Consider the following 23,889-nt stretch of genomic DNA (forward strand, 5'->3'; position numbering starts at 1 on the left):
GTATAAACACTATAAATTCCAATGACTAGCGAGAACAAGGGAGTGGCGGGCCGGCAAACCGCTCCGAGGAGGTGGCTTCCCCCTCCCCTTCCTCCCTCGCGGAGTCCTCGCCTCAGGGCCGCCAACGGCTGCGCGGGCGCCAAGGGCCGTTGGGCCGCGGCCGCAGCCAGGGTGCGCAGCCGGAGCCGGGCGGACGCGTGCGGCCCTGCCTCAGCGCGGCCTTAAATGCCGCCAACCACGGCAGAACTGTTCTCTGGTTCTACCGTGACAGTTTAGTAAGGTCAACAAAGTCCCCCAGCCTGCTGCACGCGACACGGAACTTGCCTCATAATAATATTATAATGAGTAAACCCACACCTCCTAGCTAAAGAGGCCCCCTACCCACATAAGCCCCTTACCGTCAGAGCACATTCAGTGACTTTAAGGGTAGCTGCACCTTTAAGATGAAACAAGAAAGAAAAAGCAATGGCGAGTTAGGGTCTGTTGACATGAGGCATAGCTAATGTATTTTACTGTGTCAATGTCCACCGTGAATTTCAACCAAGAGGCCAGTTTGTAAATTTAGCACCTAGCACCCTTTTCAGCACAGACCTGGAACAAATAAATATCTTGACTGCGTGCCAATTAGCTTTTGAACACCAGGTAAAGAATCTAGACAACACAATTATTAGGAGGTTTGAGAAGGAAGGAAACACTTATTATTCCAGTGCAAGATTGTGGGCTGATGGAATTATTGATCCAGTTTACACAAGATGCTTTTGGTTTGGGCCTCAAGCCTCAGAGCAGCATGGGTCAGAAGTCTCAGTGATGAACAGAATATTCTCATTAACAGAATAACAGAGTAGATAAGAATTTTCCTCATTAGCTGAAATGCTGGAATGAAGGGAGGGGGAGAGGAGTTGGCAGACAGCCTCTGCATAGATAAGGAATAGGAGGATTTTTCAGTGACTTACTTCTGTTAGTCCTAGACAAGATGGTTTTTGTATTAGATAATGGACACCTGGATGATATGTATACTTCTGCTATTCTTAGATAGATAATCTTTGTATAGATAGGAAGCATCTGGACTTTTCTGCAAAATATTGACATACCTCTGTCATGACAGACAGGTAACTTTTTGTATAAAGGTTTGCCCAAAACTGTCTGAAGGTACACAGGTCTTTTGAAATGATTCTACCTGTGTCCGGCGCTGAAATAGAAGCATAACACAAGAAACTTGCTGAGTCTCTTGTGTACCTTTCTCGAAGTCATCAGCATCTGCAAATCGGTATTGTCATAACAAGAGAAGGATTCTAAGTAGTAAGGATCACTCTAAGATACACAATGTCAAAGAGAACTTGTCATTCCCCCTACTAGGACCAAACACAATAGGACTTAGATGACTCTTCTCTTTAATAACAGAATGTTAGGGGTTGGAAAGGACCTTGAAAGATCATCCAGTCCAAGCCCCCGCCAAAGCAGGATCACATAGTGTGACCGTTTGAGGCTGTGCCTTTAAGGAAGGGGTGCTCTGCCATCCTCCCAAAGTTTTTCCTTATGTTCCTCTACTCCAGCTTGCTCCCACTGCCCCTGGTCCCATTGGACATCACTGAGCAGAGCCTGGCTCCATTGTCCTGACATTTGCCCTTCACATCTTTATAAACATGAATAAGGTCACCCCTCAGGCTCCTCTTCTCCAAGCTAGAAAGACCCAGCCCCACGCCCTTCATCATCATTGTGGCTGTGTGCTGGACTCTTTCAAGTAGCTCCTTGAGGTCCTTCTTGAACTGAGGCACCCAGAACTGAACACCATATTCCAGATGTGGCCTCACCAGGGCAGAGCAGAGTCCTTTTCTTGACTGAAGGGAATCCTGAATTATAAGCTTATGGTCCTAAATAGTAACTGAAAACACCGTAGCCTAAGAATATTTAGGCAGTTTCAATATCAAAATGTAGTGACAGATCAGGATACAGTGCACTGCACAGTTGGAACAATGTAATTATTTCTTACACATCTTTTGATTTGACCCTTTAGCAAGTAATCTTGGAGTTTTCAATACATTGTATCTGTAACAAAACACCTCCAAAGGGAAATGGCACATTAAAAAAACCCAGGATAATACAAGATCAATAGGTATTGCAGACACAACTCAGTTAATTTGCTAATGTAAACAAAGATAAACTTAGCATCCAGCTCAGGAGGCCCCAGCAAAGGATATGGATCTGCTGGATCATAAACAATGCCAAGACAAAAGTGTAATGAGAATCTGTTTTTTTCACCTCTCCATTGCTTATGCATGTATTTTAGTGAGCAATTATATGCCAGACATAAGTAATTCCTTTTAATAGGACACTGGTTTTGTAAGCCATTTGGGTCAAGCACTTTGCTTGCATTCATCCATGCTATTTTAATGCAGTAATAGTTTGCTCTAAAAAATGCATACAAGGCTTAAGTAGGACAAACCCTCCTTATTTCACAGGCAAGCAACAGGAAAGGCAGGCAAGAATTAAACAGACTGCTGCTGGCAAACAAACTAGTGAGTTAGTCTGCTCAAGTCGTGTCACAGTAGGCCAGAAAACATTGCCTGACCTGAGGCTAATTTTTGATGCCTTTTCCCCAGGTTTTTAACTGAAGCAGACCTGCCTGTTTTCAGATGCCGAGCACACACCAGCTCATTACCCTTGTGAAAGGTGCTGTGACTCAGGCCATACAGCCGCAGCTGAAATCGGCTTTTATTGCTGGGGTGTCTACCGTCGGCCGCAGCCACTGCCCCAACCAAGGCTGACAAGAAAGGCTCCGGGATCACCGTGAAGTAACCCGGAAGCGTTGCAGGTTAAAAGAACAACTTACATTGAGGTATTACTAAGCCTACAAAAAAAAAAAAAAAAAAAAAAAAAAAAAAAAAAAAAAAAAAGAAGTGGTGTTGTGCCTTACGGAGTGGCCGAGTTTCCGTGGCTGGGCCTCACTTCAGCGGGCATAGACACCAAAGCCGCGCCGCCTATGGGCAGGGCGGCAGAAACAGGCGCAGCAGAACCATGGGTGGGTCCTGCAGCCGGACGACCTGCGGGTGGGCAAGCCCCGGCGGCCAGGGGTGCCTCCGAGAAGGCAGAGGGTGCCGCGGACACCCCACGCCTCACGGACACCTCTCCTCTCCGCTCCGCGCCCAGCTCCAGCCTAGCCCTTCCTGCCGCCCGGCCGCCATTTTGCGGAGCCGAGGCGGCCCCTCAGGCGGTCCTGCCGAGGGAAGCGGCTGCGCAGGTAACGTGGGATGGCGGCCGCTCCGCGCCGGGATCCCCTCGCTGCCGGCGGGCCTGAGCTATGCCGCCTCGTAATGGCTGGCTCCGAGGGGCTGGGATGGGCTTTCCCCTTTCCTGGTGGCGCAGAACCCTTGTTGCTCTGAGCATGGCTGCCCAGCTGCGAGTTCAGTTAATTTTGGTGAAATAACAGTAGGTGCCCGGGCCAAAGGCAGGTGGTGAGAATTAGCACCCCTCAAAGGGCGTGCTCTAAGAGAAAAACAAAACAAAAAGCAAACAAACCCAATCAAAACAAACCTCAAATATTTCTGATATTTTCTTTTGCTCCTTTTGCCATTTTTAACTTTTTTTTCTGCCCAGACAGGGCCTCCCGCCTGCATGGAGTTTAAGGCAGGCACAAATATTGGCAGTATGGCATTAAGGATGTGACAGCTTCAACAATTAGTTAAAGCAACTCTAATTAAAAACAGGATTTTAGAGATGCCAAGGTGTCACTAGTACAAAATTAGCACATTTTTTAGTGCTGTGAACTATACTCAGAGTACAGTTCCCCAGAATGTCCTTCCAGAGCTCTGCTTGCATGTGCAAGCATTCTATTTACCCCTTTGTCTCACGAGAGTAACTTCTGTGTTTTGTAGCAAAGTAAAATGCCATTGTTTTTTATAGTAAAGCTGTAGAATAATTGACAGTTTTCACTAATATGTGCCCAGAACCGTGCTGAAAGCTGATTTGCCATACTGTTTAACAAACATGTAAGAGCTGAGTTGGGCATGAGATTTACTTTTGTTTGTATCTGTTTCAGACTATAAGATCTTGTAATTGATAGATACCATTTGCAAATAAATTGGAAGAGGGCAAGACTGAAGACATGCAGGGTATTCTGCGACTTAATGTGCGAGGATGTTTCTACGTGGCCAGGCGTGAGTCTTTGTGCCGCTTTAAGGACTTGATGCTCGCCTCCATGTTTAGGGGATGCTTCCCTCTCAAAGTGGATGAATCAGGTAAATGCATTTAAGCTGTAAATGTGACATTCTGACCAGGAGCTCTGTGCCAAAAACATGCTCCTCTATATATTTATGCATTTTATAGTGTATCTCTTTTCCCAATCTGCTGAGAATCAGCTGGCTTCTGTAATTCCAGGATGTAAAATAATTATGCATGTATGACTTCATACTTAAGAGTAATTAATCTGAATGCCACATGACTACAGGTTTGCAAACATGCATGTTTGTACAGTGCTTCTGCCCTGTCCTAGTCCAAACTGTGGCTTTGAAAATAGATGAAATTGAAGTTGGCCTAGCATTTGGCATTTCACTTGGGTGATGTTTATTAACCCCTATATTGTCCAGAGGCATCTCACTCTCTCTGTTCATTACATAAGGAGATTTGGGTCTTACCTTTTTTTCAGAATACCTAATTAGCCAGTAAAGTTTGCAGTTTTTAACATTTTTAAAAATTTATCAACCATGGCTTGATAAGAAAGCTGAATAAGACTATTCAAGGATCAAATTTCACATTTATTTCTGACTTGGAAATCTTGCCACAGTGTGTCCAGTTTAAAGATATGATGGATGGAAAATACTACTACCTTGTTACATGCTTCTAACTGTTTAAACTATCTGAAATGTTTAGCATTCTTACCAGCAGGGCTTTGATGTCATCTTTCAGTTGCAGGCAACAGCCTATTGTATACAGATGTATTTCTGTAGTTATCCTTGAGCCCTACGGGCAAAATAGACAGAAAAAGAAATAAATAATGTAAAACTTGAGTAATGTTCAGGGAGGATTAGACTAGAGGTACACTGGAGCTGATGCTACTTTTAACTCTTTAAATTGCCTAGAACCAAAATTGAAACAGCTTTTTGCAATAGCAAGGAAAGCTGTATCTGCAGTTGGAATTAGAAACTCATGCCCCAGGATTAGATGTTAGCATTTAAATGGAGTACAGCTGAGGTTGTATGTTGGCAGGGTCCTGTGCAGATTAGTGATGTCACTGAAATTCCAAAGAAATCTTTACTATGCTTAGAATTTGATCTGCAAGTAACAAATATTCCAAGAAGACAAGAGTAGTTGGAAATAATAAAGTATACTCAGTCCTTCTAAGTAAGTAAAACTAGTACGGAAGTTTTACAAAAAGCCTTTACGTGATGATTTTGTGGAATGTGACAAGTCTGTATTCACTTGGTGAAGAATCCCAGCATCCCAGCATGTTGAGGGTTGGAAAGGATCTCAGGAGATTACCTAGTCCACCCCTCCTGCTAAAGCAGGGTCACCCACAGCAGGTCACTCAGGATCACAGTGTCCAGGTTGGTTTGGAATCTCTCCAGAGAAGGAGACGCCCCAGCCTCTCTGGGCAGCCTGTTCCAGGGTTCTTGTCACCCTCACAGCAAAGAAGTTTTTCCTTGAGTTTAGGTGGAACTTACTGAAGTATTTAAAATACTTTTATTGATGTTTTCAGGAGCATGTTTAATAGATAGAGATGGAAGCCTGTTTAAATTATCTTCACGGAGAAGTTCGGATTCCTGAGGATGCACAAGTTCGAACTGCACTGCAAGAGGAAGCAGATTATTTTGGCATCCCTTATCCATACAGTCTGTCTGACCACTTGGCTAACGAAGTGGAGACTTATTCTTTAAGGTCAAATATAGAGCTTAAAAAGGTCTTGACATTTCTTACCTTTTTTAACCTGCACCATGCAGTAGCATCAGATAAATTACAGTATATGCAAGTTGGCACTTTTTCAATCACCACATGAAATCACCAGTAACCTTAAAGCTTCGGGTTAAATCCTAGAGCTGACAGCTCAGCCATGGTGGTACAGATGTCAGCTTTTCCCATCATTTCATGTAAAACAGAGTAAAATATAAACTGTTGTTTCATTTCAAGTCTGCTGTAAAGCTTGTATGGTGGAAATGATGTTGTTTAGTTCTCTATTTGGCTTCAAATTTCACTTGAGATTAGATTTGACCCCTTCAAGATATTTGGGGTTGTGAAATAGATTTTTAATTTTTACAAATCCATTCTCCCACTTCATAGATAAAATGTACTTGGGCATTTTGTAGAACAAGAAAGGATTAAATAACATACTATTTAAAATCCTAAGGTTTGTCTGGTTTAATGATACTGTAACTTAAAAGCTAATTATAATTAACTGATAGGAAATAAACTCCATAACTTACCAGATATGGATGGCTGTGGTAATTCTGACAGTCATCTATGTTGTCTTAAGCTATTGTTCCATATATTTCACATTCTCCCTTATTCATTTCTTTTCCAAAAAGAAATTTCCATGCCTGTCAGCTTCTCTTCATATTAGGAATTTGCCCTGCCCTTAGGTATTTGTGTTGCCTTTCCGTGAATTTCTCCTAGTTGTACAATATTTTCTGTTAACATCAGATAAGAAATGGTGCACACATTACTCTAGAGAAACTACATCCTTGAATTACTAAAGAGCTCACCAGTACATGAATATGAAAGCTTATTCAACTAAAAATATTGTATTCCTATTAATATTCTGTATTGGGTGGTTTATGGTGTGTTTTGTTTGTTTTCCCCAGGCTTTGTTAGACTTCTGTGATTCTTATGATTTAGTTTGTACCAAGCCTACAGTTTGGGTCCTGCACTATCTCAACACTTCCGGAGCAAGCTGTGAAAATAAAATTATTGGTGTGTATGCCACAAGAGCTGATGGGACCAAGGCAATGAATAAGGAGCTAGGAGCAAAAACTCATAGTAAACGCATTTACAAAAGGTAAGATGACTCAGGTCAGACAGAGGAAAGCACTACCAGGGGAGAATGAACACTCACATAGTACAATACCTAAATACTCACCTCTGTAGCATTATACAGCACTGTTATACTGTCACTCTTTGGAAGTAATTAGAGTCTTTCTAGCTTCAGAAACAGCTGGTTAATCCCAAGCACAAATACAGGCTGGGCAAAGAGTGGCTCAAGAACAGCCTTGCTCAGCATGAGCTGGCAATGGTCGCTGGCAGCCCACAAAGCAACCAAGTCCTGGGCTGCATTAAAAGTAGTGTGAGCAGCAGGATGAAGGAGATGATTCTTCCCCTCTATTCTGCTCTCATGAGAGCTCACTTGCAATACTGCTTCTAGTTCTGGTGCCCCCAGCACAAGGAGGACATGATGCTGCTGGAGCAGGTCCAGAGGAGGTCATGAAGATGATCAGAGAGCTGGAGAACCTCCACTGTGAGGACAGGCTAGGACAGCCCAGAGAAAAGGCAGCTCCAGAGAGACCTTAGAGCAGCTTCCAGTACCTGAAGGGGGCCTACAAGAAAGCCAGGAAGGGGCTTTTTACAAGGGCTTGAAGTGACAGGACAAGAGGGAATGGATTGAAGCTTGAGGAAGGGAGCTCCAAAGGTCATGTAGTCCAACCCTGCTGCAGTCAGCAGGGACATCCTCCACTAGATCAGGCTGCTCATAGCCTTATCAAACATGACCATGCATATTTCCAGAGATGGGGCCCCACCTACCTCCTTGGGCAACCTATTGCAGTGTTCTACCACCCTCATGGTAAAGAACTTGTTCCTAACATCCAATCTAAGTCTCCTCTAATTTCAAATCAATGCTTCTCATCCAGTCACTGCAGGCCTTTGTAAACAGTCCCTCTGTAGCCTTCTTCTAGGCCCCCTTCAGGTACTGCAAGGCTGCTATTAGGTCCCCAGAGCCTTCTCTTCTGCAGGTGAAACAACCCCAGCTCCCTCAGCCTGTCCTTGTAGCAGAGGTTCTCCAGCACACCAGTCAGCTTTGTGACCCTCCTGTGGACCCATTCCATCAGGTCCATGTCCATCCTATGCCGAGGGTTCCAAAGCTGGACACAATACCCCACGTGAAGTCTTACCAGAGCAGAGTGGCAGAATCTGATCTGCTGGCCATGTGTCTTTTGATGCAGCCTTAATTATTTTATGAACAACATTTTTTTTTCCCCAGGGATATTAATTTTTAGCTATTCAGCACCTCTTACTTAAAAAAAAAATATGAAATTAAGTAACATTTTCCCTTCTACTTGACAGAACATTTACTGTTAAATCCTTATAGTTAGGATTTGGTAGAAAGAATGATCCATTTAATCCCTGCTACACTTGTAAGGACTTGTCTAGATCTACCACATAACTGCTACCTTAAAAACAATCTTTTTACAGAAGCTGAAAATAACGTCCAGTACATCTGGAGCTATTACTCAGTGGCTGAGTTGAAAAGATGATGGATGCTTTCGACATCTGGGAAGGAAGAGGTAGAGTATTATTTTTTTTAATTCCAGTAGTACTGCTTTCTTACAGAACAATGTAAGAAAAGTACTTGATTAATTATAATAAAAGCTCTGTGTATTTTCACTTACTCTATAAATAACATGCTGTAAAATATCTCATAGTAGTGGCTATTAGAAGTCTCAAGGGATGTTGCACCAGGGTGATGTGAATGGATGTACTAGTGAGAGCCAGCACATGCAAGGGCTGATGGCCTTCTAGTGTTGGGCACTCTGGTGGAAGCCCCAGAATCATTCAGGTTGGAAAAGACCCTTGAGATCATCAGGTCCAACCATTAACCTTACTCTACCAAGTTCACCAGTAAACCATGCTGCTAAGTGCCACATGTAAACGACCTTTAAACACATCCAGGCATGGTGACTCCACAACTTCCCTGGGTATCCTGTTCCAATGCTTGACTACTCTTGCAGTGAAAAAAATTTTCCTAATGTCTAGTCTAAATTTACCCTGGTGGAGCTTGAGGCTGTTCCCTCTTATTCTATCACTAATTACCTGTGAGATGAGACCAGCACCTGCCTTTCTACCTTGTCCTTTCAGGTGGTTGTAGAGGGTGATAAGGTCTCTCTTCAGCCTCCTCTTCCTCAAACTAAATAGTCCCAGTTCCTGCAGCTGTGCTTCATCAGACTCATTCTCTAGGCCCTTCACCAGCTTAGTTGCTCTTCTTTGCATCTGCTCCAGCACCTCAGTGTCCTCTGTGCTGTATGGAGTACAGGTGAACAATTGCTGCCCTACAATGGCTGTAAGCAACTCCCGTCAGCACAGTTCCAAAGCTGAAATTCTACATAATAAAATGCATGCATTCATTTAGTCAGGTGTGAAGTCTAACATCATATTGACTATGTTCTTTCAGCTCATCAACACAATGTCCCTTTGAATTGTAGGTGTCAGCTACTAGAGAGTGCCTCAGGAGCTGATTGAATGCTGGACCCTTGAAGAACAGCCATTGAAAGGCAGTTTACACCATATGCCCCAGTCCATAAAAGGTAGGCTGACTTGCAGGGTGGCTGCAATGTTTTAATGTAGTTATCAATGCAGAGGGTTCTCTGGTTTGCTATTGCTCAAATGCCCCAGAATCCAAGAGCTTCATCGCAGGACTGATCTTGCTGGAGACAAACCATCTTTCATGAGTGGCTGTTGCAGTTTGTTCTGTAACAGTGTTATAAAAAGAGTACTTTATGAACACAGTTTGTCTCTTTAGCTGAAGTTCTTTGTTTTCCAGACAATTAATCGACTTCACTGAAGAAGACTATTTACCACGTAAAGTGGGTCCCAAGCCAATCAGGTTCTTAGGTCCCTCCACAAGTACCCACATCAAAGTCAAAAACTCCACTGCATTAAAGGTGGCTGCTTGCAGTGCTTCACATTCTGCAGTCACTCTTAAGAGACCCAATGGTGAAAGTTTGTCAGTGCACAAAGTAGCTTCCAAAACTCTTCCCACAACATGCACCTCAGTGCCCATCAGTTCCTGGGCAGCCTGTGGAAGGCAGAGTGCTGACAGTGAGGCACTATGTCAGATGGTGTTGGAGACCACAGCATCTCAGAAGCCTGTAAGCAGCCGTGTAGTAAAGCTGAAGCGAACTCCCCTTCTTAAGACACCATCTCAGCCATCTTTTCCTCTAGTCAGTAAATCAAACGGGCAGGACAGTGCTGCTGCTGAAATTCTTACCACTTCCATGGTACTGAAGGAGGAGGAACCAGCTGTATTAATAGTGTTAACCTTAGGAATGAGAACGCAGATGGATGATGTTTGATGCGGCCCGACTGGGTAGCTTTGCATCATCTGGTCAAAGAAGAGATCATGACCTCATGTGGTCGCTTACTCAAAGATTTGGTGGAAAATGATGATGAAAACGTTTGTCACTGGACAAGTGAGGCATGAAATGTGTTTTCTGTTTTATTTCTAGTACTTTTCAGATGTTGGGTAGGAAGGAGAACAGATTTAATACCCCCCTCAAGCAGCGCATGCAGAGTCTAATGCAACAGTTACCTCACAGCTGTGGTTCTGTCAGCAGTCAAAAACAACCTCTTTATCAACTTTAAATATGCTTAATGTTAACTACTGATATACTCCAGCTGTATCTTTAAAGTGGGGAAAAGTAGGTAACAGTAAGTGGCTGTCATTAGGGTGCAAGTGTGTGACATCCTGAGTACTGCAAGGATCCAAATGTTGAACGCACTTCCTGGCAGCTCCAGTGGTGTTGAGGCACCATTCTGTTATGCAGAGCAGTGACAGGGACCACCCTTGCTTGCACACAGTGACAAAAGTCAGGAATGCAGGAAGGGGAGAAGCCTGCTAAGGGAGCAACGAGGCTATTTCTTCCATAGACCTGAGTCTGGTGCCATGGTGTGATCCGCCACTGGTGAGCCAGCTGCTGCAGCCTTGGCATTTTGTATTGCCCTGCTTTGGTGGGGGTGTTTCCTGCAGCTGCAGGGCACCTTAGAGCTGGCCTCCCTGTGTCCTGCAGGTCCTTGCAAATGAGGAAGGGACAACCTCAACTTCTGGCAGCAAAGCACTGCTAACAGAGATGCCTTGGTTTGAAGAAATATAAAAGAACCTCTCCTTGCCCCGCAGCAGGAGAGAAGAGACCTCCTTGTGCCAGGGTAAATGTTGAGTAACGATCCTGAAGCAGGGGGCTGCTATGTCTGCAAGCAGAAGAAAGCCAGCATTGTCTCACAAATTTTAAAAAGCCCTTTCAGTTGTTCAGATCAGTGAACGAAACCTGACTTTTATTTTGTGCTCTTCCTTGCTTACAGTTGCTTTGTTGGTTTTGCTACTGCTTTTGCTTTTCCAGCACAGGAAATCCAGCTGTTTAGAAGTCCTATCACATTGCCAAAATACCACATTCTTAAAATTCCTGAGGCTATTAGAATTACAAAACAGTTCTTCAAATGCTTTATTTTTGAGATCATTTAGAAGTGGTCACATTTCTCAGCATTTTTTTCATAACCACAAGGACATAAAATATGATTTGCACAAGGAAAAAGCCCACATTTTCATGTGCTAACTCTATTTTAAGGAGACAGCCATGAACTGTAGTCCCTGTATAGGTATGCTGCACTGTCATTTTCTGCTTCTGGATATTGTAAACAAACATTCAGAATCTTCGAGCTAGGAGGCGTTTCTTAAAGATGAAGAGGACAATCTCAAGGCTTTTCCTATTTCAACAACGAAAAAGTTTCACTGAAGAAAGGCCAAGGCAAAAATCAGGGAAAGATACCAAGAAAAAGGTATTTTCCTGTTTATCACTGACACTAAGGGTGGGAAATTTGCCTTTTCGCAATAATTTGTCTGAAAAGCCAGTTTTAAAACTTACCCTTTGCATGACTTCCACTTCACTATTTACTGATGTGCCAGGTTGAGGCAGATCCTCTCTTGCCTCCCACCGGGGCAGAAAAATGATGAGACTCACACAAATGGATTGCAGAAGCGATGGAAAATTGAAATGGAAAAGCAGTGAGTGTTCTAGAGAGAGCTACAAGCACAGTGACAAAAGAAACCCAAAGCATATCCAGACAGCCTCCCAAGATTTCCCTTCTTCCTACCTGAGGGTACACTCAAACCCCACAGGGCTCTTTCTTCCCCCCCTCCACTGTTAGGCTAATCTCAGCTGTCCAGATCTGAGATTGCCCTTCCCCCTCTCCTCCTGGCATTAGGCCTAACCAGGCCCAAGAGGCCTTGAGATAACTCCCATTACCAGATAGGGAGCATCTACCACAGGAGCAGCAAGTGAAGAAAGAGAAAGGGTGAGACCTTGCTGATGGATTTATAGGGAGCAGGACATTATGGGAATGTAATATGCAGCTTCCTGTGTCCACCCATTGGGCTGGACACCCAGGGTACCAGAGGTGCACCCTGTGTGGCAGCAGCAAGAGGCACCCAGCCCAATCTGCCACAACTGAATAGCTGAGTACTTAACCATGTACCTTTAAATCTTTCGACAATGTGTCCTAAAGCAGATTTCTTTCCTCTTCAGCTTCTGGAGGATTTAGAAGGCTTCTACAAACACAGAAACAATCTACAGTGATTCTACAATCAGAGAGTCAGGTTGGGAAAGACCCTTAAGATAGCTCTGAGTATGGAATTTTGCCCTGCCTATACAAAAAAAGCTTCAGAATAATTCTGTAGGACTTCAAGTGTGCACTAGCTGGTAGCACAGGACTGGTTTGAGTAATCTTCATGTAGCTTGCCTTACAGTGACTTTTCATCCCTGCCCCACAGTGGGTTGTGGTTAAAACAAAACTCCCTTGAATTTCAGCAAATACACCAGGGAAGTGGCAGTAGAGGGGAGGCAAAGCAAGGCTAAGTGGTTTTGGTTTGTTGAGCAACTTCATTTTATTTTTAATTGGACAAAATGTAAACACAGCCTTTTAACTTAGCTGTAGGCACCTGTGGTGTCTATCATAGCATGATTCACAGATAAGTTTCTCTTAGCTGATGGATTGATACTGAACAGGTTTATGATAGCTGAATAGCACTAACCTTCACGGGGACTTCCACTATAGCTTTGCCCTTACTTGCTCAAAGGGCTTTTAATATATGGAAGTGCAACAGAATTTAATATTCTCTTGGGAGACCAATAGCTGCAAGTAAATGAAACCTGCCAACCCCAGGTTGAGTCTTAGAATAGAATAAACCAGGTTGGAAGAGACCTTCAAGATCATTACATCCAACCTATCAACCAATCCAACCCACCTAATCAACTAAACCATGGCACCAAGCACCCCATCAAGTCTCCTCCTGAACACCTCCAGTGATGGTGACTCCACCACCTCCCCGGGCAGCCCATTCCAATGGGCAATCACTCTCTCTGTATAGAACTTCTTCCTAACATCCAGCCTAAACCTCCCCTGGCACAGCCTGAGACTGTGTCCTCTTGTTCTGGTGCTGGCTGCCTGGGAGAAGAAACCAACCTCCGCCTGTCTACAACCTCCCTTCAGGTAGTTGTAGAGAGCAATAAGGTCACCCCGAGTCTCCTCTTCTCCAGGCTAAGCAACCCCAGCTCCCTCAGCCTTTCCTCGTAGGGCTTGTCTTCCAAACCCCTCACCAACTTCATTGCCCTTCTCTGGACACGCTCCAGCAAGTCAACATCCTTCCTAAACTGAGGGGCCCAGAACTGGACACAGTACTCAAGGTGTGGCCTAACCAGTGCAGTGTACAGGGGCAGAATGACCTCCCTGCTCCTGCTGGCCACACTGTTCCTGATGCAGGCCAGGATGCCATTGGCCCTCTTGGCAGCCTGAGTCATCCCCTTACCAGGATAACAGGCTGTGAGTTTGCAGGCCTGGAACAAGAAATTCTACTAGTGTGAGTATCCTGCAGGTTAAAACTTCTTCTAAGGTCTCTGTTCCCAAGTCTTGAAAGTCTGCACTTTTCCTTAGCGTGTCACTTAGATGTCTAACTTCCCCAGGAAGCAGAAGCTGCTTCTGCATCTGCACTGGTAAACTGGGGTATAGCCCAGTGTGGCTGGGGAAGCTACAGAAGGGGAGCTGCAGTTCTATAGCTGGGATTAGATATGTGGCCAAGTGGTGTGGCATTAGCTTGGGTCTTTGTGACATTATCAAGCATTATAGGAGAGACCATTAGCAGGAAGTGATTCAAACTGAGTAATCCTCGCAATTGCTGGTATCTCACAGCTGTACTCTGAAGGCTGCCATACATCTCACTGGTGTAGTTTGATGCATTCAGTATTTCTTACAAATCCTGTGACTTCTCCAGTCAGTCAGTTCTCACTTTGGCACTGTTACCCTTCAAAGAATAACATGGCAGCATTGTGTGAGTTAAGGAGACAAGAAAAATACAATTCCAAGTAAAATTTCTGTGATTACTCAGGGGCTTGTGATGCAGAGGGCCTGTTATCACCTGTGATCCAAACAGTGCTAAGTTTATCTGTATGCTTCAGAGTACAGAGAATTCATTTGTACTGGATATAAGCAAACAGACATTATTTTGTGTCTTAGGCTTGTTACCACAGGTCCTCAGGGAGAACTTTCATCAGGCTTGTTGTAAACTAGGGACATGGAAAGAAACACCAAAGCTACCTCTTTTTTTTCTTTCAATCTGTTCCACTTACTTTCCTTCTGGCCCAGCATCAAGAAGTCCTGCACTGAGTTGATCTGGCATTTTGGGAGTCCCACCTACTTGGGGACTTCTTCAGCCCAGACAAAGTTGGGACAGGAGATCTGTCCAAAGGGGCCTGAACACACAGCACACATTGTGCCATGCTCCAGGCCCACCCAGATGGCACAAGGCATACACTTGTTACCTGTGCTGAGGAACCTGCACCAGTGCGATGGGAGCTCTGCTGTGTTCCCTTCCACGTCACTGCATTTCACTGGAGAGACAACGCTGTTGTCATCAAGGCTACAGTGTTCCCAAAGCAGCTTAGCAGCTTTCACTGCAGCAGACGTTGAGCCAATGGCTGTTGCTGTAGTTGGTTCCAGTGGGGTCAATGCCATGCTTCACACTGACGACTTCCTGGATAAAAGCAGTTGCCAGCCCCAGCCAGTGCCACTTACATAGACCAGCACAGGCTGGTCTGTATATGCCACAGCCCACAGCACTCACTGCCCTGGCAGAGGAGCTGCCCTGGAGGTGGGGAGGGGGTCAGTGCTCCAAGTTGAATTCAACAGCAGTTGAATTTGCAGTGGGCAGGCTGGCAGCTGGAGCTCTTTTATTCTGGAGTTGTATCCACAGGATTCCAATCCCAGGTATCTCCATTGTCACTCCTAGTGTCTATCTGTGGCTCAAGCCTCTTCAGCCACCACAAAAAGATGGCAACACCTGCAGCACCCTTGGGGCAGGAGTTCCCTGCCCCTGTACTTACTGTGTGTATACAGGTACATGTAATATATATGTATTTAGTTTGGGCACTTTGACTCATTCCAGTGTCTGTGGTACAACATCCATGACCAGTTTCCTTCAGTAATTTGCCACAACAAATAACTATGTCTCAAATTTCTGGCAGGTTTCTTTTGTATCTTCAGTAGTAGTGGGACCTGAGCCCTAAGCTGTACTCACAAGTGTATGACCAGGAAGGACACAACTGATGTATCAAATATTGATGCAGCCCAGTCACTCCATGGAGAAACACACTGAGAGCTGCCAACCAAACCAGCCCAGAGCACGATCCAGGGAGTCACTGCAAGATCACTGCTCCCTTCCAGACTTAATTTCTCTTTCAGGGTGACATTTTCAAACATATTAAGATATTTTATGGTTTTGACCTTTTTTTTTCCAAACAGAGAATCAGAATTGTCAGGGTTGGAAATGATCTCGAGGATAATCTAGTTCCAACCCTCCTGCCATGGGCAGAGACACCTAGATCAGGTTGCTCAGAGCCACATCCAGCCTGGACTCAAAAACCTCCAGGGATAGGGTTTTTACCACCTCTCTGGGCAACCTGTTCCAGTGTCTCACCACCCTCAGGGTAAAGAACTTCTTCCTAATACCCAATCTGAATCTACTCACTTCTAGTTTTGCTCCATTCCCCCTAGTCTTATCACTACTGTTACCCTCTTTCTAGTTTTTCAGCTGTGTATTTGGTCCTTGATTTTGCTGAGTTCTGCCATCACTCAGTTTAATCTTACACAACTGACAAACAGGTCTAACCTGCTTTAAAATAATGTGCTTTAAGGTGTGTTTCCACTTTAGAAAGTGTATACAAGGCACAGCAGCAATTCCATGTTTGTGTCTTGAGTGATGCCAGACAGCTGCATTTGCTTTGCAAAGTCAGGGTACTTGTAACAAAAAGTTGGCTGTCCTGAAAGTTAAGACTTGTCCTGCCCTTGAATTCCCTCCCTGACCCCCATACAAATCTTTCACATGAAAAGGAGTATCGGACAGCTAGCTCTGTAATTAGAACACTAACAAAAAGAGTTCTGTTGAAGATGGGCCCAAGAGCACTCAGTTACTTTAAAGTATTGTGGCCAGCAGAACACTGCTAGAAATTGACAGGTATCACAGATTCACAGGTTAAATTGGGTTGGAAGGGACCCTCAAAGGTCATGTTGTCTGACCCCCCTGCAGTCAGCAGGGACACCTCCAACTAGAGCGGGTTGCTCAGAGCCGCAACAAGGTCGACCCTGAATGTCTCCAGAGATGTGGCCTCAACCACATCCCTGGGCAGCCTGTTCCAGTATTTCACCACTCTCATTGTACAGAACTTATGTCCAACCTAAATCTGCCCTGCTCCACTTTCAAACCATTGTCCCTCATCCTATCACAAGCCCTTCTAAACAGTCCCTCTCTAGCCTTCCTGTAGGTCCCCTTCAGATACTGAAATGCAGATCTAAGGTCTCCTTGGAGCCTTCTGTTCTCCAGACTGAACAGCCCCAATTCTTTTAGCCTGTCTTCACAGGAGAGATGCTCCAGTCCTCTGATCAATTTTGTGGGAGCTGCTCTGTCAGGTCCATGTCTCTCTTGTGTTAAAGGATCCCAGAGCTGAACACAGTACTGCAGGTGAGGTCTCACCAGAGCAGAGCACAGGGGCAGAATCATCTCTCTTGACTTTTTTCAATGCAGCCCAGCTTCTGGGCTGCAAGTACACATTGCTGGCTCTCATTCAGCTTCTCATCTATCGGTACCCCCAAGTTCTTCTCTGCAGGGCTGCTCTCAATCTCATCATCCCCCAAAGTCTGTATTCATATCAAGAGTCACCCCAACCTAGGTGCAGGACCTTGCAGTCTACCTTATTGAACCTCATGAGATTCTCCTCAGCCCACCCAGGTCCCTCTGGATACCAGCCCATTCCCAGTCTTAACCATACCACAGCATTCCAAGCACACAGACACCCAAATGGAAGATGAAGCGCTTCCCTTCTGACACAGCTATCCTTCAGGGCATGGCCACACCATGCACTTCAAACACATAATTGTGATGCTAAACCACACCTGGTGTGCCGAGACTGCAGTGCTCCCAGCACCAGCCCACTCCCCAGCCCAACCAAACTGAGCATTCATGCTTGCATCTCTCATCACAGAAAACGTACTTGAAATGTTGTCTCTCACCTGTTAGTCCTTGCTCTCTCACAGTGAGCCTCAAGGAGGTCCTGTTGTGCTGAGTTATGACTTCTTACAGATTTTATTTCCAGGAGCCTGCTTATGAAAAGCTGACTTCCAGGGGGTAGTAACTTTCAATAGCCCTGTCAAGTGCAGAAGCTCTATAGAAGGAGTAAAAGTAATTACAGATAAGTTATATTTCCTTTTTTGTTGTTTTTTGAAGAGTTCCAAAAAAAAGATACAAATAACTTTGACAAACTATGTAAGGACAAGAGGCAAGGATTCCTGTGATTCCTGTGTGATATCCAAAAGGAAATGATCTTACATCTCTACAGTGAGATTACACGTCAGACTAAGGCCGCAGGTCAAATCTGAAAAGCTATCTGATGGGTGTGCACAACAGATTCTGGAATTTCATTTATCCAAAACATCCAGGTGTACCATGACAGGACAAGAGCTAATGGCCTCACTGCACCAGGGAAGGTTTAAGCTGGATATTAGGAAGAATTTCTTTACTGAAAGGGTGGTCAGGCATTGGAACAGGCTCCCTGGAAGATGGAGGAGTCACACTCCCTGGAGGTATTCAAAAAACAAGTTAGATGTGGCATTTTGGGACACAGTCCAGTGGTCATGAAGGTGTTGTGTAGAAGGCTGGACTTCATGAGCTGAGAGGTCTTTCCCAACCTTAATCCCCTTAATAATTCTATGATTCTATTTAAAGAGTCTGATAGGCAATGAAATGGGATAGAAGCAGTCCTTGCCATGCTAGGCAAGCCAGAGTTCACCCACCTGTGTGTGTGTGTTTTCACCACTAATCCAGGTGAAGAGGAGTTACTTGCCTTTTAGAATCAGGTTTTACCAATATTCAAATACAGAACATTGTACACAGAGATCAAAAGAAATAAAAATCAACATCACTCACAAGTAATTCCTCTCACTCTGTGCTGAAGAGTATTTTTCAAGGGCCACAGAGGAAGAGTAAATCAGTGTAAGGAAGTGTGCTAACAGAAATCAGCACCAACAGCAAAAAATAACCTAGGAATAACCTCATAAAGAGACTCAAGTGTCCTGCTCTTACTGACCTCAGTGGAAGTCTGTCTTACTCACCTTTTATACCTTTCCATTTCCAACACTTAGGCCACCAGTTGATGCCAGGTCTGGGTTCTGACCCCTTACTACGTTAAATAATCACAGATTAAAGCATAGATTCATAGAATGGTTTGGCTTGGAAAGGACCTTCAAGATCATCTAGTTCCAACCCCCTTGCCATGGGCAGGGACACATTCCACTAGACCAGGTTGCTCAAAGGCCTTATCCAACCTAGCCTTGAGCACGTGGAGGTGGCTCTCTGACATCAGAACATAGCTAAAAGCAAACACCTAGTACAATACAAACTCAGCTGAAAGCCTCCCACTGATACCACCAGCTGAACGAAGCAAATACAGTTTGAACAAGATCACAAAGGTTAGGCACTGCAAAAGTAGCAAACATCTGAATATTTTAAAAAGATTTTAATTCTTTGGAAGAAACAGAGTTTTCTGAAATACAGAATCAGAACATAAAGACTTTTAATAGAAAACTGGAAAGGATGTATATGCTCAAATATGGACCTCCACATTCTGCTGTCTGTTGCTGTGACACATTTCTTAGTCATAGCTCTCATAATGGACAGATGGTTCCTACAGCAAAAATATAGAAAAATAATTTGGATTCAAGTCTAGAACACCTGCAAACTTTTCATATACAAAAAAATAAATCCAACTAGTCATAGAAAAGTGCCTGATGAAGATGGAGACTAGGACTGTGCATCTGAGTGGCCATGACCATACATACTCCCAACTTAAGAAACAAATGTTTTTCTTCAGCCTCATAAAAATAGTTTGTCAATGAAAAATACCAATATGTAATACATTTAATACAATTTATACAAGGTCTCAGATTATGGAACAAGAAGCTAAAATCAACTGTACTGCTTTTTTTCAATGGAGTATACTCTCTGTGTATACAGTGTGCATGCACGTACATGTATACACACACACAAAGAGGGGGAGAGAGATGTGCTGCAAAATTCCATGAGGTTATCTGATGTCATTGCAGACCAGAGCATACAGGCTTCTTGGGATCCTTCTAACACAGGCTGCTCTAAAAAAAGAAAAAAACAAACCCCAAACCAATAATGTTGACTGGTATTAACCACGTATCTACAACAGGTTTTTGCTATTATGAACTTCCATCTATTTTTCCAATCTAGATTTCATTTTTCTAAGAAGCAAATGCTGCTTTGGTAAGATTCTATACTGTCATGACAAACCAACTGTGAACAGAGTGGGCAAAGCTGTGAAGGTATGAATTCATTTGGATAATTAGTAAGTAGCAAAGATACCAACGAGTTGTAAGCAGCAACAGCTTTAAAATGACTATCTTCTGACTTATTTTCTTCCTCGACAAGCATCTTGAGCAAGAAACTAAAATGAAGAGATTAAATTCCTCTGTCTGCCATCGCCGTGACATTTTAAGCCACCAAAGTCACAGCGGGCACTGAAAGAACAGTGGCATCAGCAGAGACCTCCATCCTTGCAGGGCATAAATTGCACTGTGACACCCTGCCAACGCTGCCTTGGAAAGGCCTGTGATCTGCCACGTCTGCTGGGGGATGCTTCCGTCTGCTCTTTTCTGAGTGCGGCACGTTCTCTGTGGTCCTTGTTGCTGTGGACTGCTCTTGATTTTTCACAGCTCCTTTATTTTTAGATCTGAAGTTGTTATGCTGCTGTCTTCTGTGTTCAGACCTGGTACCACTCTTTGTAGTGTTTTGATCTGCCTCGTTACTGGCACTTTGTGACTTAAGAGATCCATTGAGCCGGACATTTTGGTGCTGTGGGTTGAATCTTCGTCTCTGGCTAGAAGGCCCATTCTACTCAGAAAGAATATTGGATTAGGTTATCTGAATCCTTCCAACAGTACAAGAAATATAGCAATCAATTAAGAAATACTGCAGAACAGACTTTTCAGCATAAGCAGGAGAGGGAAAACACTGGGCAGTTAATAATTGCTGCCAGAGCCGACTAGTCCTCACGCTTCAAACCTGAACGATGGGTAAAGTGCTGCACCTCAGCAGCCTAGAAATATTGATGGCAGGCTCACCACTGATGGCAAATTAAAACCTGCTATGATTCAAGAGAATAGAGAAAAGGGAATGAAGTACTAGGCATCTCAGCAGCAGCACTTCAGAAGCACTGAACAACTCGATGCTGGCTTTTTCAAAAAATCAGAAACTTTCCTAGCAAAGCATTGTGTAAACACTACAAGAGTGCAAGAGGAACAGAGGTTCATGTGTAAATGGAATTTAAGAATCCACGTGGTGGGAGAGATGCTCATTGTGGTATCTTGCTCAGAGGAAGCCTTGAGCCTTAGTGGGAAATGGCTGAATTGCTTTGTTTGCATGACTGCCAGGACAGGTAATTCCATATATGCACTGCCATTATGTAATGCTCTCAAGTTTCCTTTCAGGCACCTCCTTCAGCCCAAAATTCCTATTGGGATAAAATTCAGACCAACTTCAGTGGCAGCTTTATTAAAGAACAAGAGTACAAGGACACTCCAAGGTGCTCTTGCAATGAAATAGCTACCAATATAGCACACTGCTGTAGCTTTATTATATAGTGTCTGCTTTTAAACCTGGCAGGATTCCACTTCCAGAATCTATCTAATAATCACGCTTCAGCAGCACGTATAGCAATCATTTCTCAAGGATCAGGAAGAAATGTTTCTCCATTGCAGCACAAAGGGCAATCAGCTATTATGGAAGGGTTTACTTTTTTCAATCTATTAACTACTACTAGTCACTTCTGCCTGAACACCAGACAATGCACTTGTGGTATTTCCACCTTGTGTGTTCACACTGCCTTGAAAAGGAAGCTGGAAAAGAAGCATTTGCAGATTTTCAAACCTTATCATTTAAGTATACAGTCTGCAAAAGAGTCTTTCTACTGGATTTTGCATTAACTCATTTCAATACTGCACAGCTTCCTGCCATCTTTCAAATCATTTAGCCTAGTTCATAAGTGATTTCATACCTGCTTATTTGTCACAGCTCCTTGGGAAGACGGCTCTGCAGCGTTGGAAGAATGATGACTTTGGGCTTTGGTGTTATCAGAGTTCCTGGCATTACCAGAAGGCTTTCGGCTGTGCGTACTTTGCTTGCCAATCGTTCCGTGTGAGGTCATCGAAGACAACACTGAACTACATGGTGTTCTTGAGGAATAGTTGTTCTTTGGGTGAGATACTATAGAAAGAAAAAAATAATTCCCTGTTATTAGTTAAACTATCAACATCTAAACATAAGGCAATATTCTTACCCTGCTTATGGCTTGGTAGCATTGTTCCAGCCCTGCTTTAATGAAGTAAGCTAGAGGACTATGGCTGTGAAACTGCCTCCTTGTGAAGCACTTTTGGAGACAAGAGGCTGTGTGGTAGGACTGCTCTACAACTGGAAGGAGCCTGGCAGAAAGCTGGTGTGGCAGTTTTAGGCAGATGCCTAGGAAAATTTTCCACAGATTGAGCAGAAAAGTAGTAGAACGTAAATAAATCACCATTGGATGCAAAGGGGAAATAATAAGGTCTAAATAATCCCTTTGGTCTGATTAATGACATCAAGTTAGTTGCATAAACTGACTCTCTTTTGGCTTTCTTCACTCTGGCATATACTGACTGGTACTTCTGCTGGCTTGCTGACCTTGGCTGCATTCTTTGTTGAGGCTAAGTACTAATAAGCTGCTCTCTGCTTTGCTCCTTTTTTCTCTTGTCCCATGTACAGGGACAAGAGAAAATGTCCCATGTACAGCAGGGAAGGGAGCAGGGAGGGGGAAGCTGTTGGTAACCCTCTGGTTTTGTCCAGGGGGTTTCTTGTGTTGTTTATAAATTGTGTGTTTATATATGGTATGTGTGTATGTAAATATTGTATATGTTGTACATATTCATTGCATTCCATATTTCTAGATTGTAGTGTGCTTGTCAATGCAGATTCATTTGCTTTCAACTGAGCTGGTCTGGCAATTTTACATTAGGAGTCATTTCAACCCACCACAGCTGGGCTTTGGTCACCCGAGAAAAGTTCTCAAAATTAGTGGCACCTGTTGGTTTGCTTGGGAGCTTTTAACCAGCTGGGATGCACACATGTGCAGCCAGGACTGCCCTACACACTGCTGTCCTGTCAGTGATGTTCCTAGCAGGACTTTGCAAGCAGCATAGGAAGAAACATGGGAAGGAAGCCAGTGGCATGCCAGCAACTCTTCTGACTGCTGGAGTCAAAGGAAGTTAAGCCTGCAAACACCACAGCCTAAATTAGATTTCAAACTATTCTTTGATCACTGAAGGCAGAAGAGGATGACATTTGCTGCCTATATAGGTACTAGCTACAACACAGGTAACAGCCAGGAAAGCATCCTTCCTAATCACAGGATCACAAGATGTTAGGGCCTGGAAGTGACCTCTGCAGATCTTCCAAGTCCAACCCCCCTGACATATAATCTTGAACAGGTCACACAGAAACACATCCAGACGGGTCTTGAAAGTTTCCAGAGAAGGAGACTCTACAGCCTCTGTGAGGGGCCTGTTCCAGTGCTCTTTTTCACTCAGTAAAAAAAGTTCTTATTCATATTGAGGTGAAACTTCCTGTGCTGCTGTTTATATCCATTGCCCCTTGTCCTATCACAGGGCACAAGTGAGCAGAGGCTGTCCCTTCCTTCCTGACACCCAGCCTTCAGATGTTTGTATTAAATATTAGATCCAATATTATATATTAGATCCCCTCTCAGTCTTCTCCTCTCCAGACTAAACAGCCCCAGGTCTCTCAGCTTTTCCTCATAGGGCAGTGCTTCAATCCTTTAATCATCCTTGCAGCCCTATGTTGGTCTTTCTCAAGTAGATTGCTGTCTCTCTTGAACTGGGGAGCCCAGAACTGGATGCAGTATTCCAGGTGGGGCCTCAAGCAGGGCAAAGTAGAAGGGGAGGAGAACCTCCCTCGATATGAAGAAGAAAATTCTAGCATTTCTTGCTCCTTTCTCTCTAAGGAGGTGGTTAACAAAGTTCTTCTGTACCACAGGTATCTATAAAAATTAGAACTGAATGCAATGCACCAATCTACTTCATGTAGATCTTGGCAGTCAGCACCATCAGCAGCCACTGTTGCTCATCTTAGTAGACTCTCTACTTCTTTGTATTTTGAAACTGCCAGATTTCGTGACCAATTCATGTCTGGATGTGAAATGCACCAAATAAATCCTTGATTCTTAAAACAACCCCCCCTCCTCCCCGCCCCACTATTTCTACAAGCTCTTCAAGCTGCCTGCTTCTCCACAGTGGCCACTAAGCAGT

At 44.0% G+C, this 23,889-nt stretch overlaps 2 protein-coding genes across 2 annotated transcripts in view; one reads left to right on the plus strand and one right to left on the minus strand.

The window, feature by feature from the left end:
- The first annotated feature begins 2,980 nt into the window (after positions 1–2,980).
- On the plus strand, positions 2,981–10,264 carry KCTD18 (potassium channel tetramerization domain containing 18). Its single transcript, XM_054169069.1, is given in 10 exon segments — positions 2,981–3,238; positions 4,061–4,235; positions 5,693–5,729; positions 5,731–5,893; positions 6,792–6,999; positions 8,395–8,445; positions 8,448–8,486; positions 9,402–9,492; positions 9,725–10,224; positions 10,227–10,264. Coding segments are annotated over 10 exon segments (1,560 nt in total).
- Positions 10,265–19,021: 8,757 nt separating this feature from the next.
- The window catches only part of SPATS2L (spermatogenesis associated serine rich 2 like), a 92,233-nt gene continuing 87,365 nt past the window's right edge, over positions 19,022–23,889 (minus strand). The window contains exons 12-13 of the mRNA XM_054171349.1: positions 21,591–21,799; positions 19,022–20,428 (exon numbers count right to left, since the gene is read on the minus strand). Of these exons, the coding sequence (XP_054027324.1) occupies positions 20,030–20,428; positions 21,591–21,799 (608 nt within the window). The 3' untranslated portion in view covers positions 19,022–20,029. The remainder of the gene's footprint in view (positions 20,429–21,590; positions 21,800–23,889) is intronic.

The sequence above is a fragment of the Dryobates pubescens genome, chromosome 2 (assembly GCF_014839835.1).
Source record: "Dryobates pubescens isolate bDryPub1 chromosome 2, bDryPub1.pri, whole genome shotgun sequence".
Lineage (NCBI taxonomy): Eukaryota > Metazoa > Chordata > Aves > Piciformes > Picidae > Dryobates > Dryobates pubescens.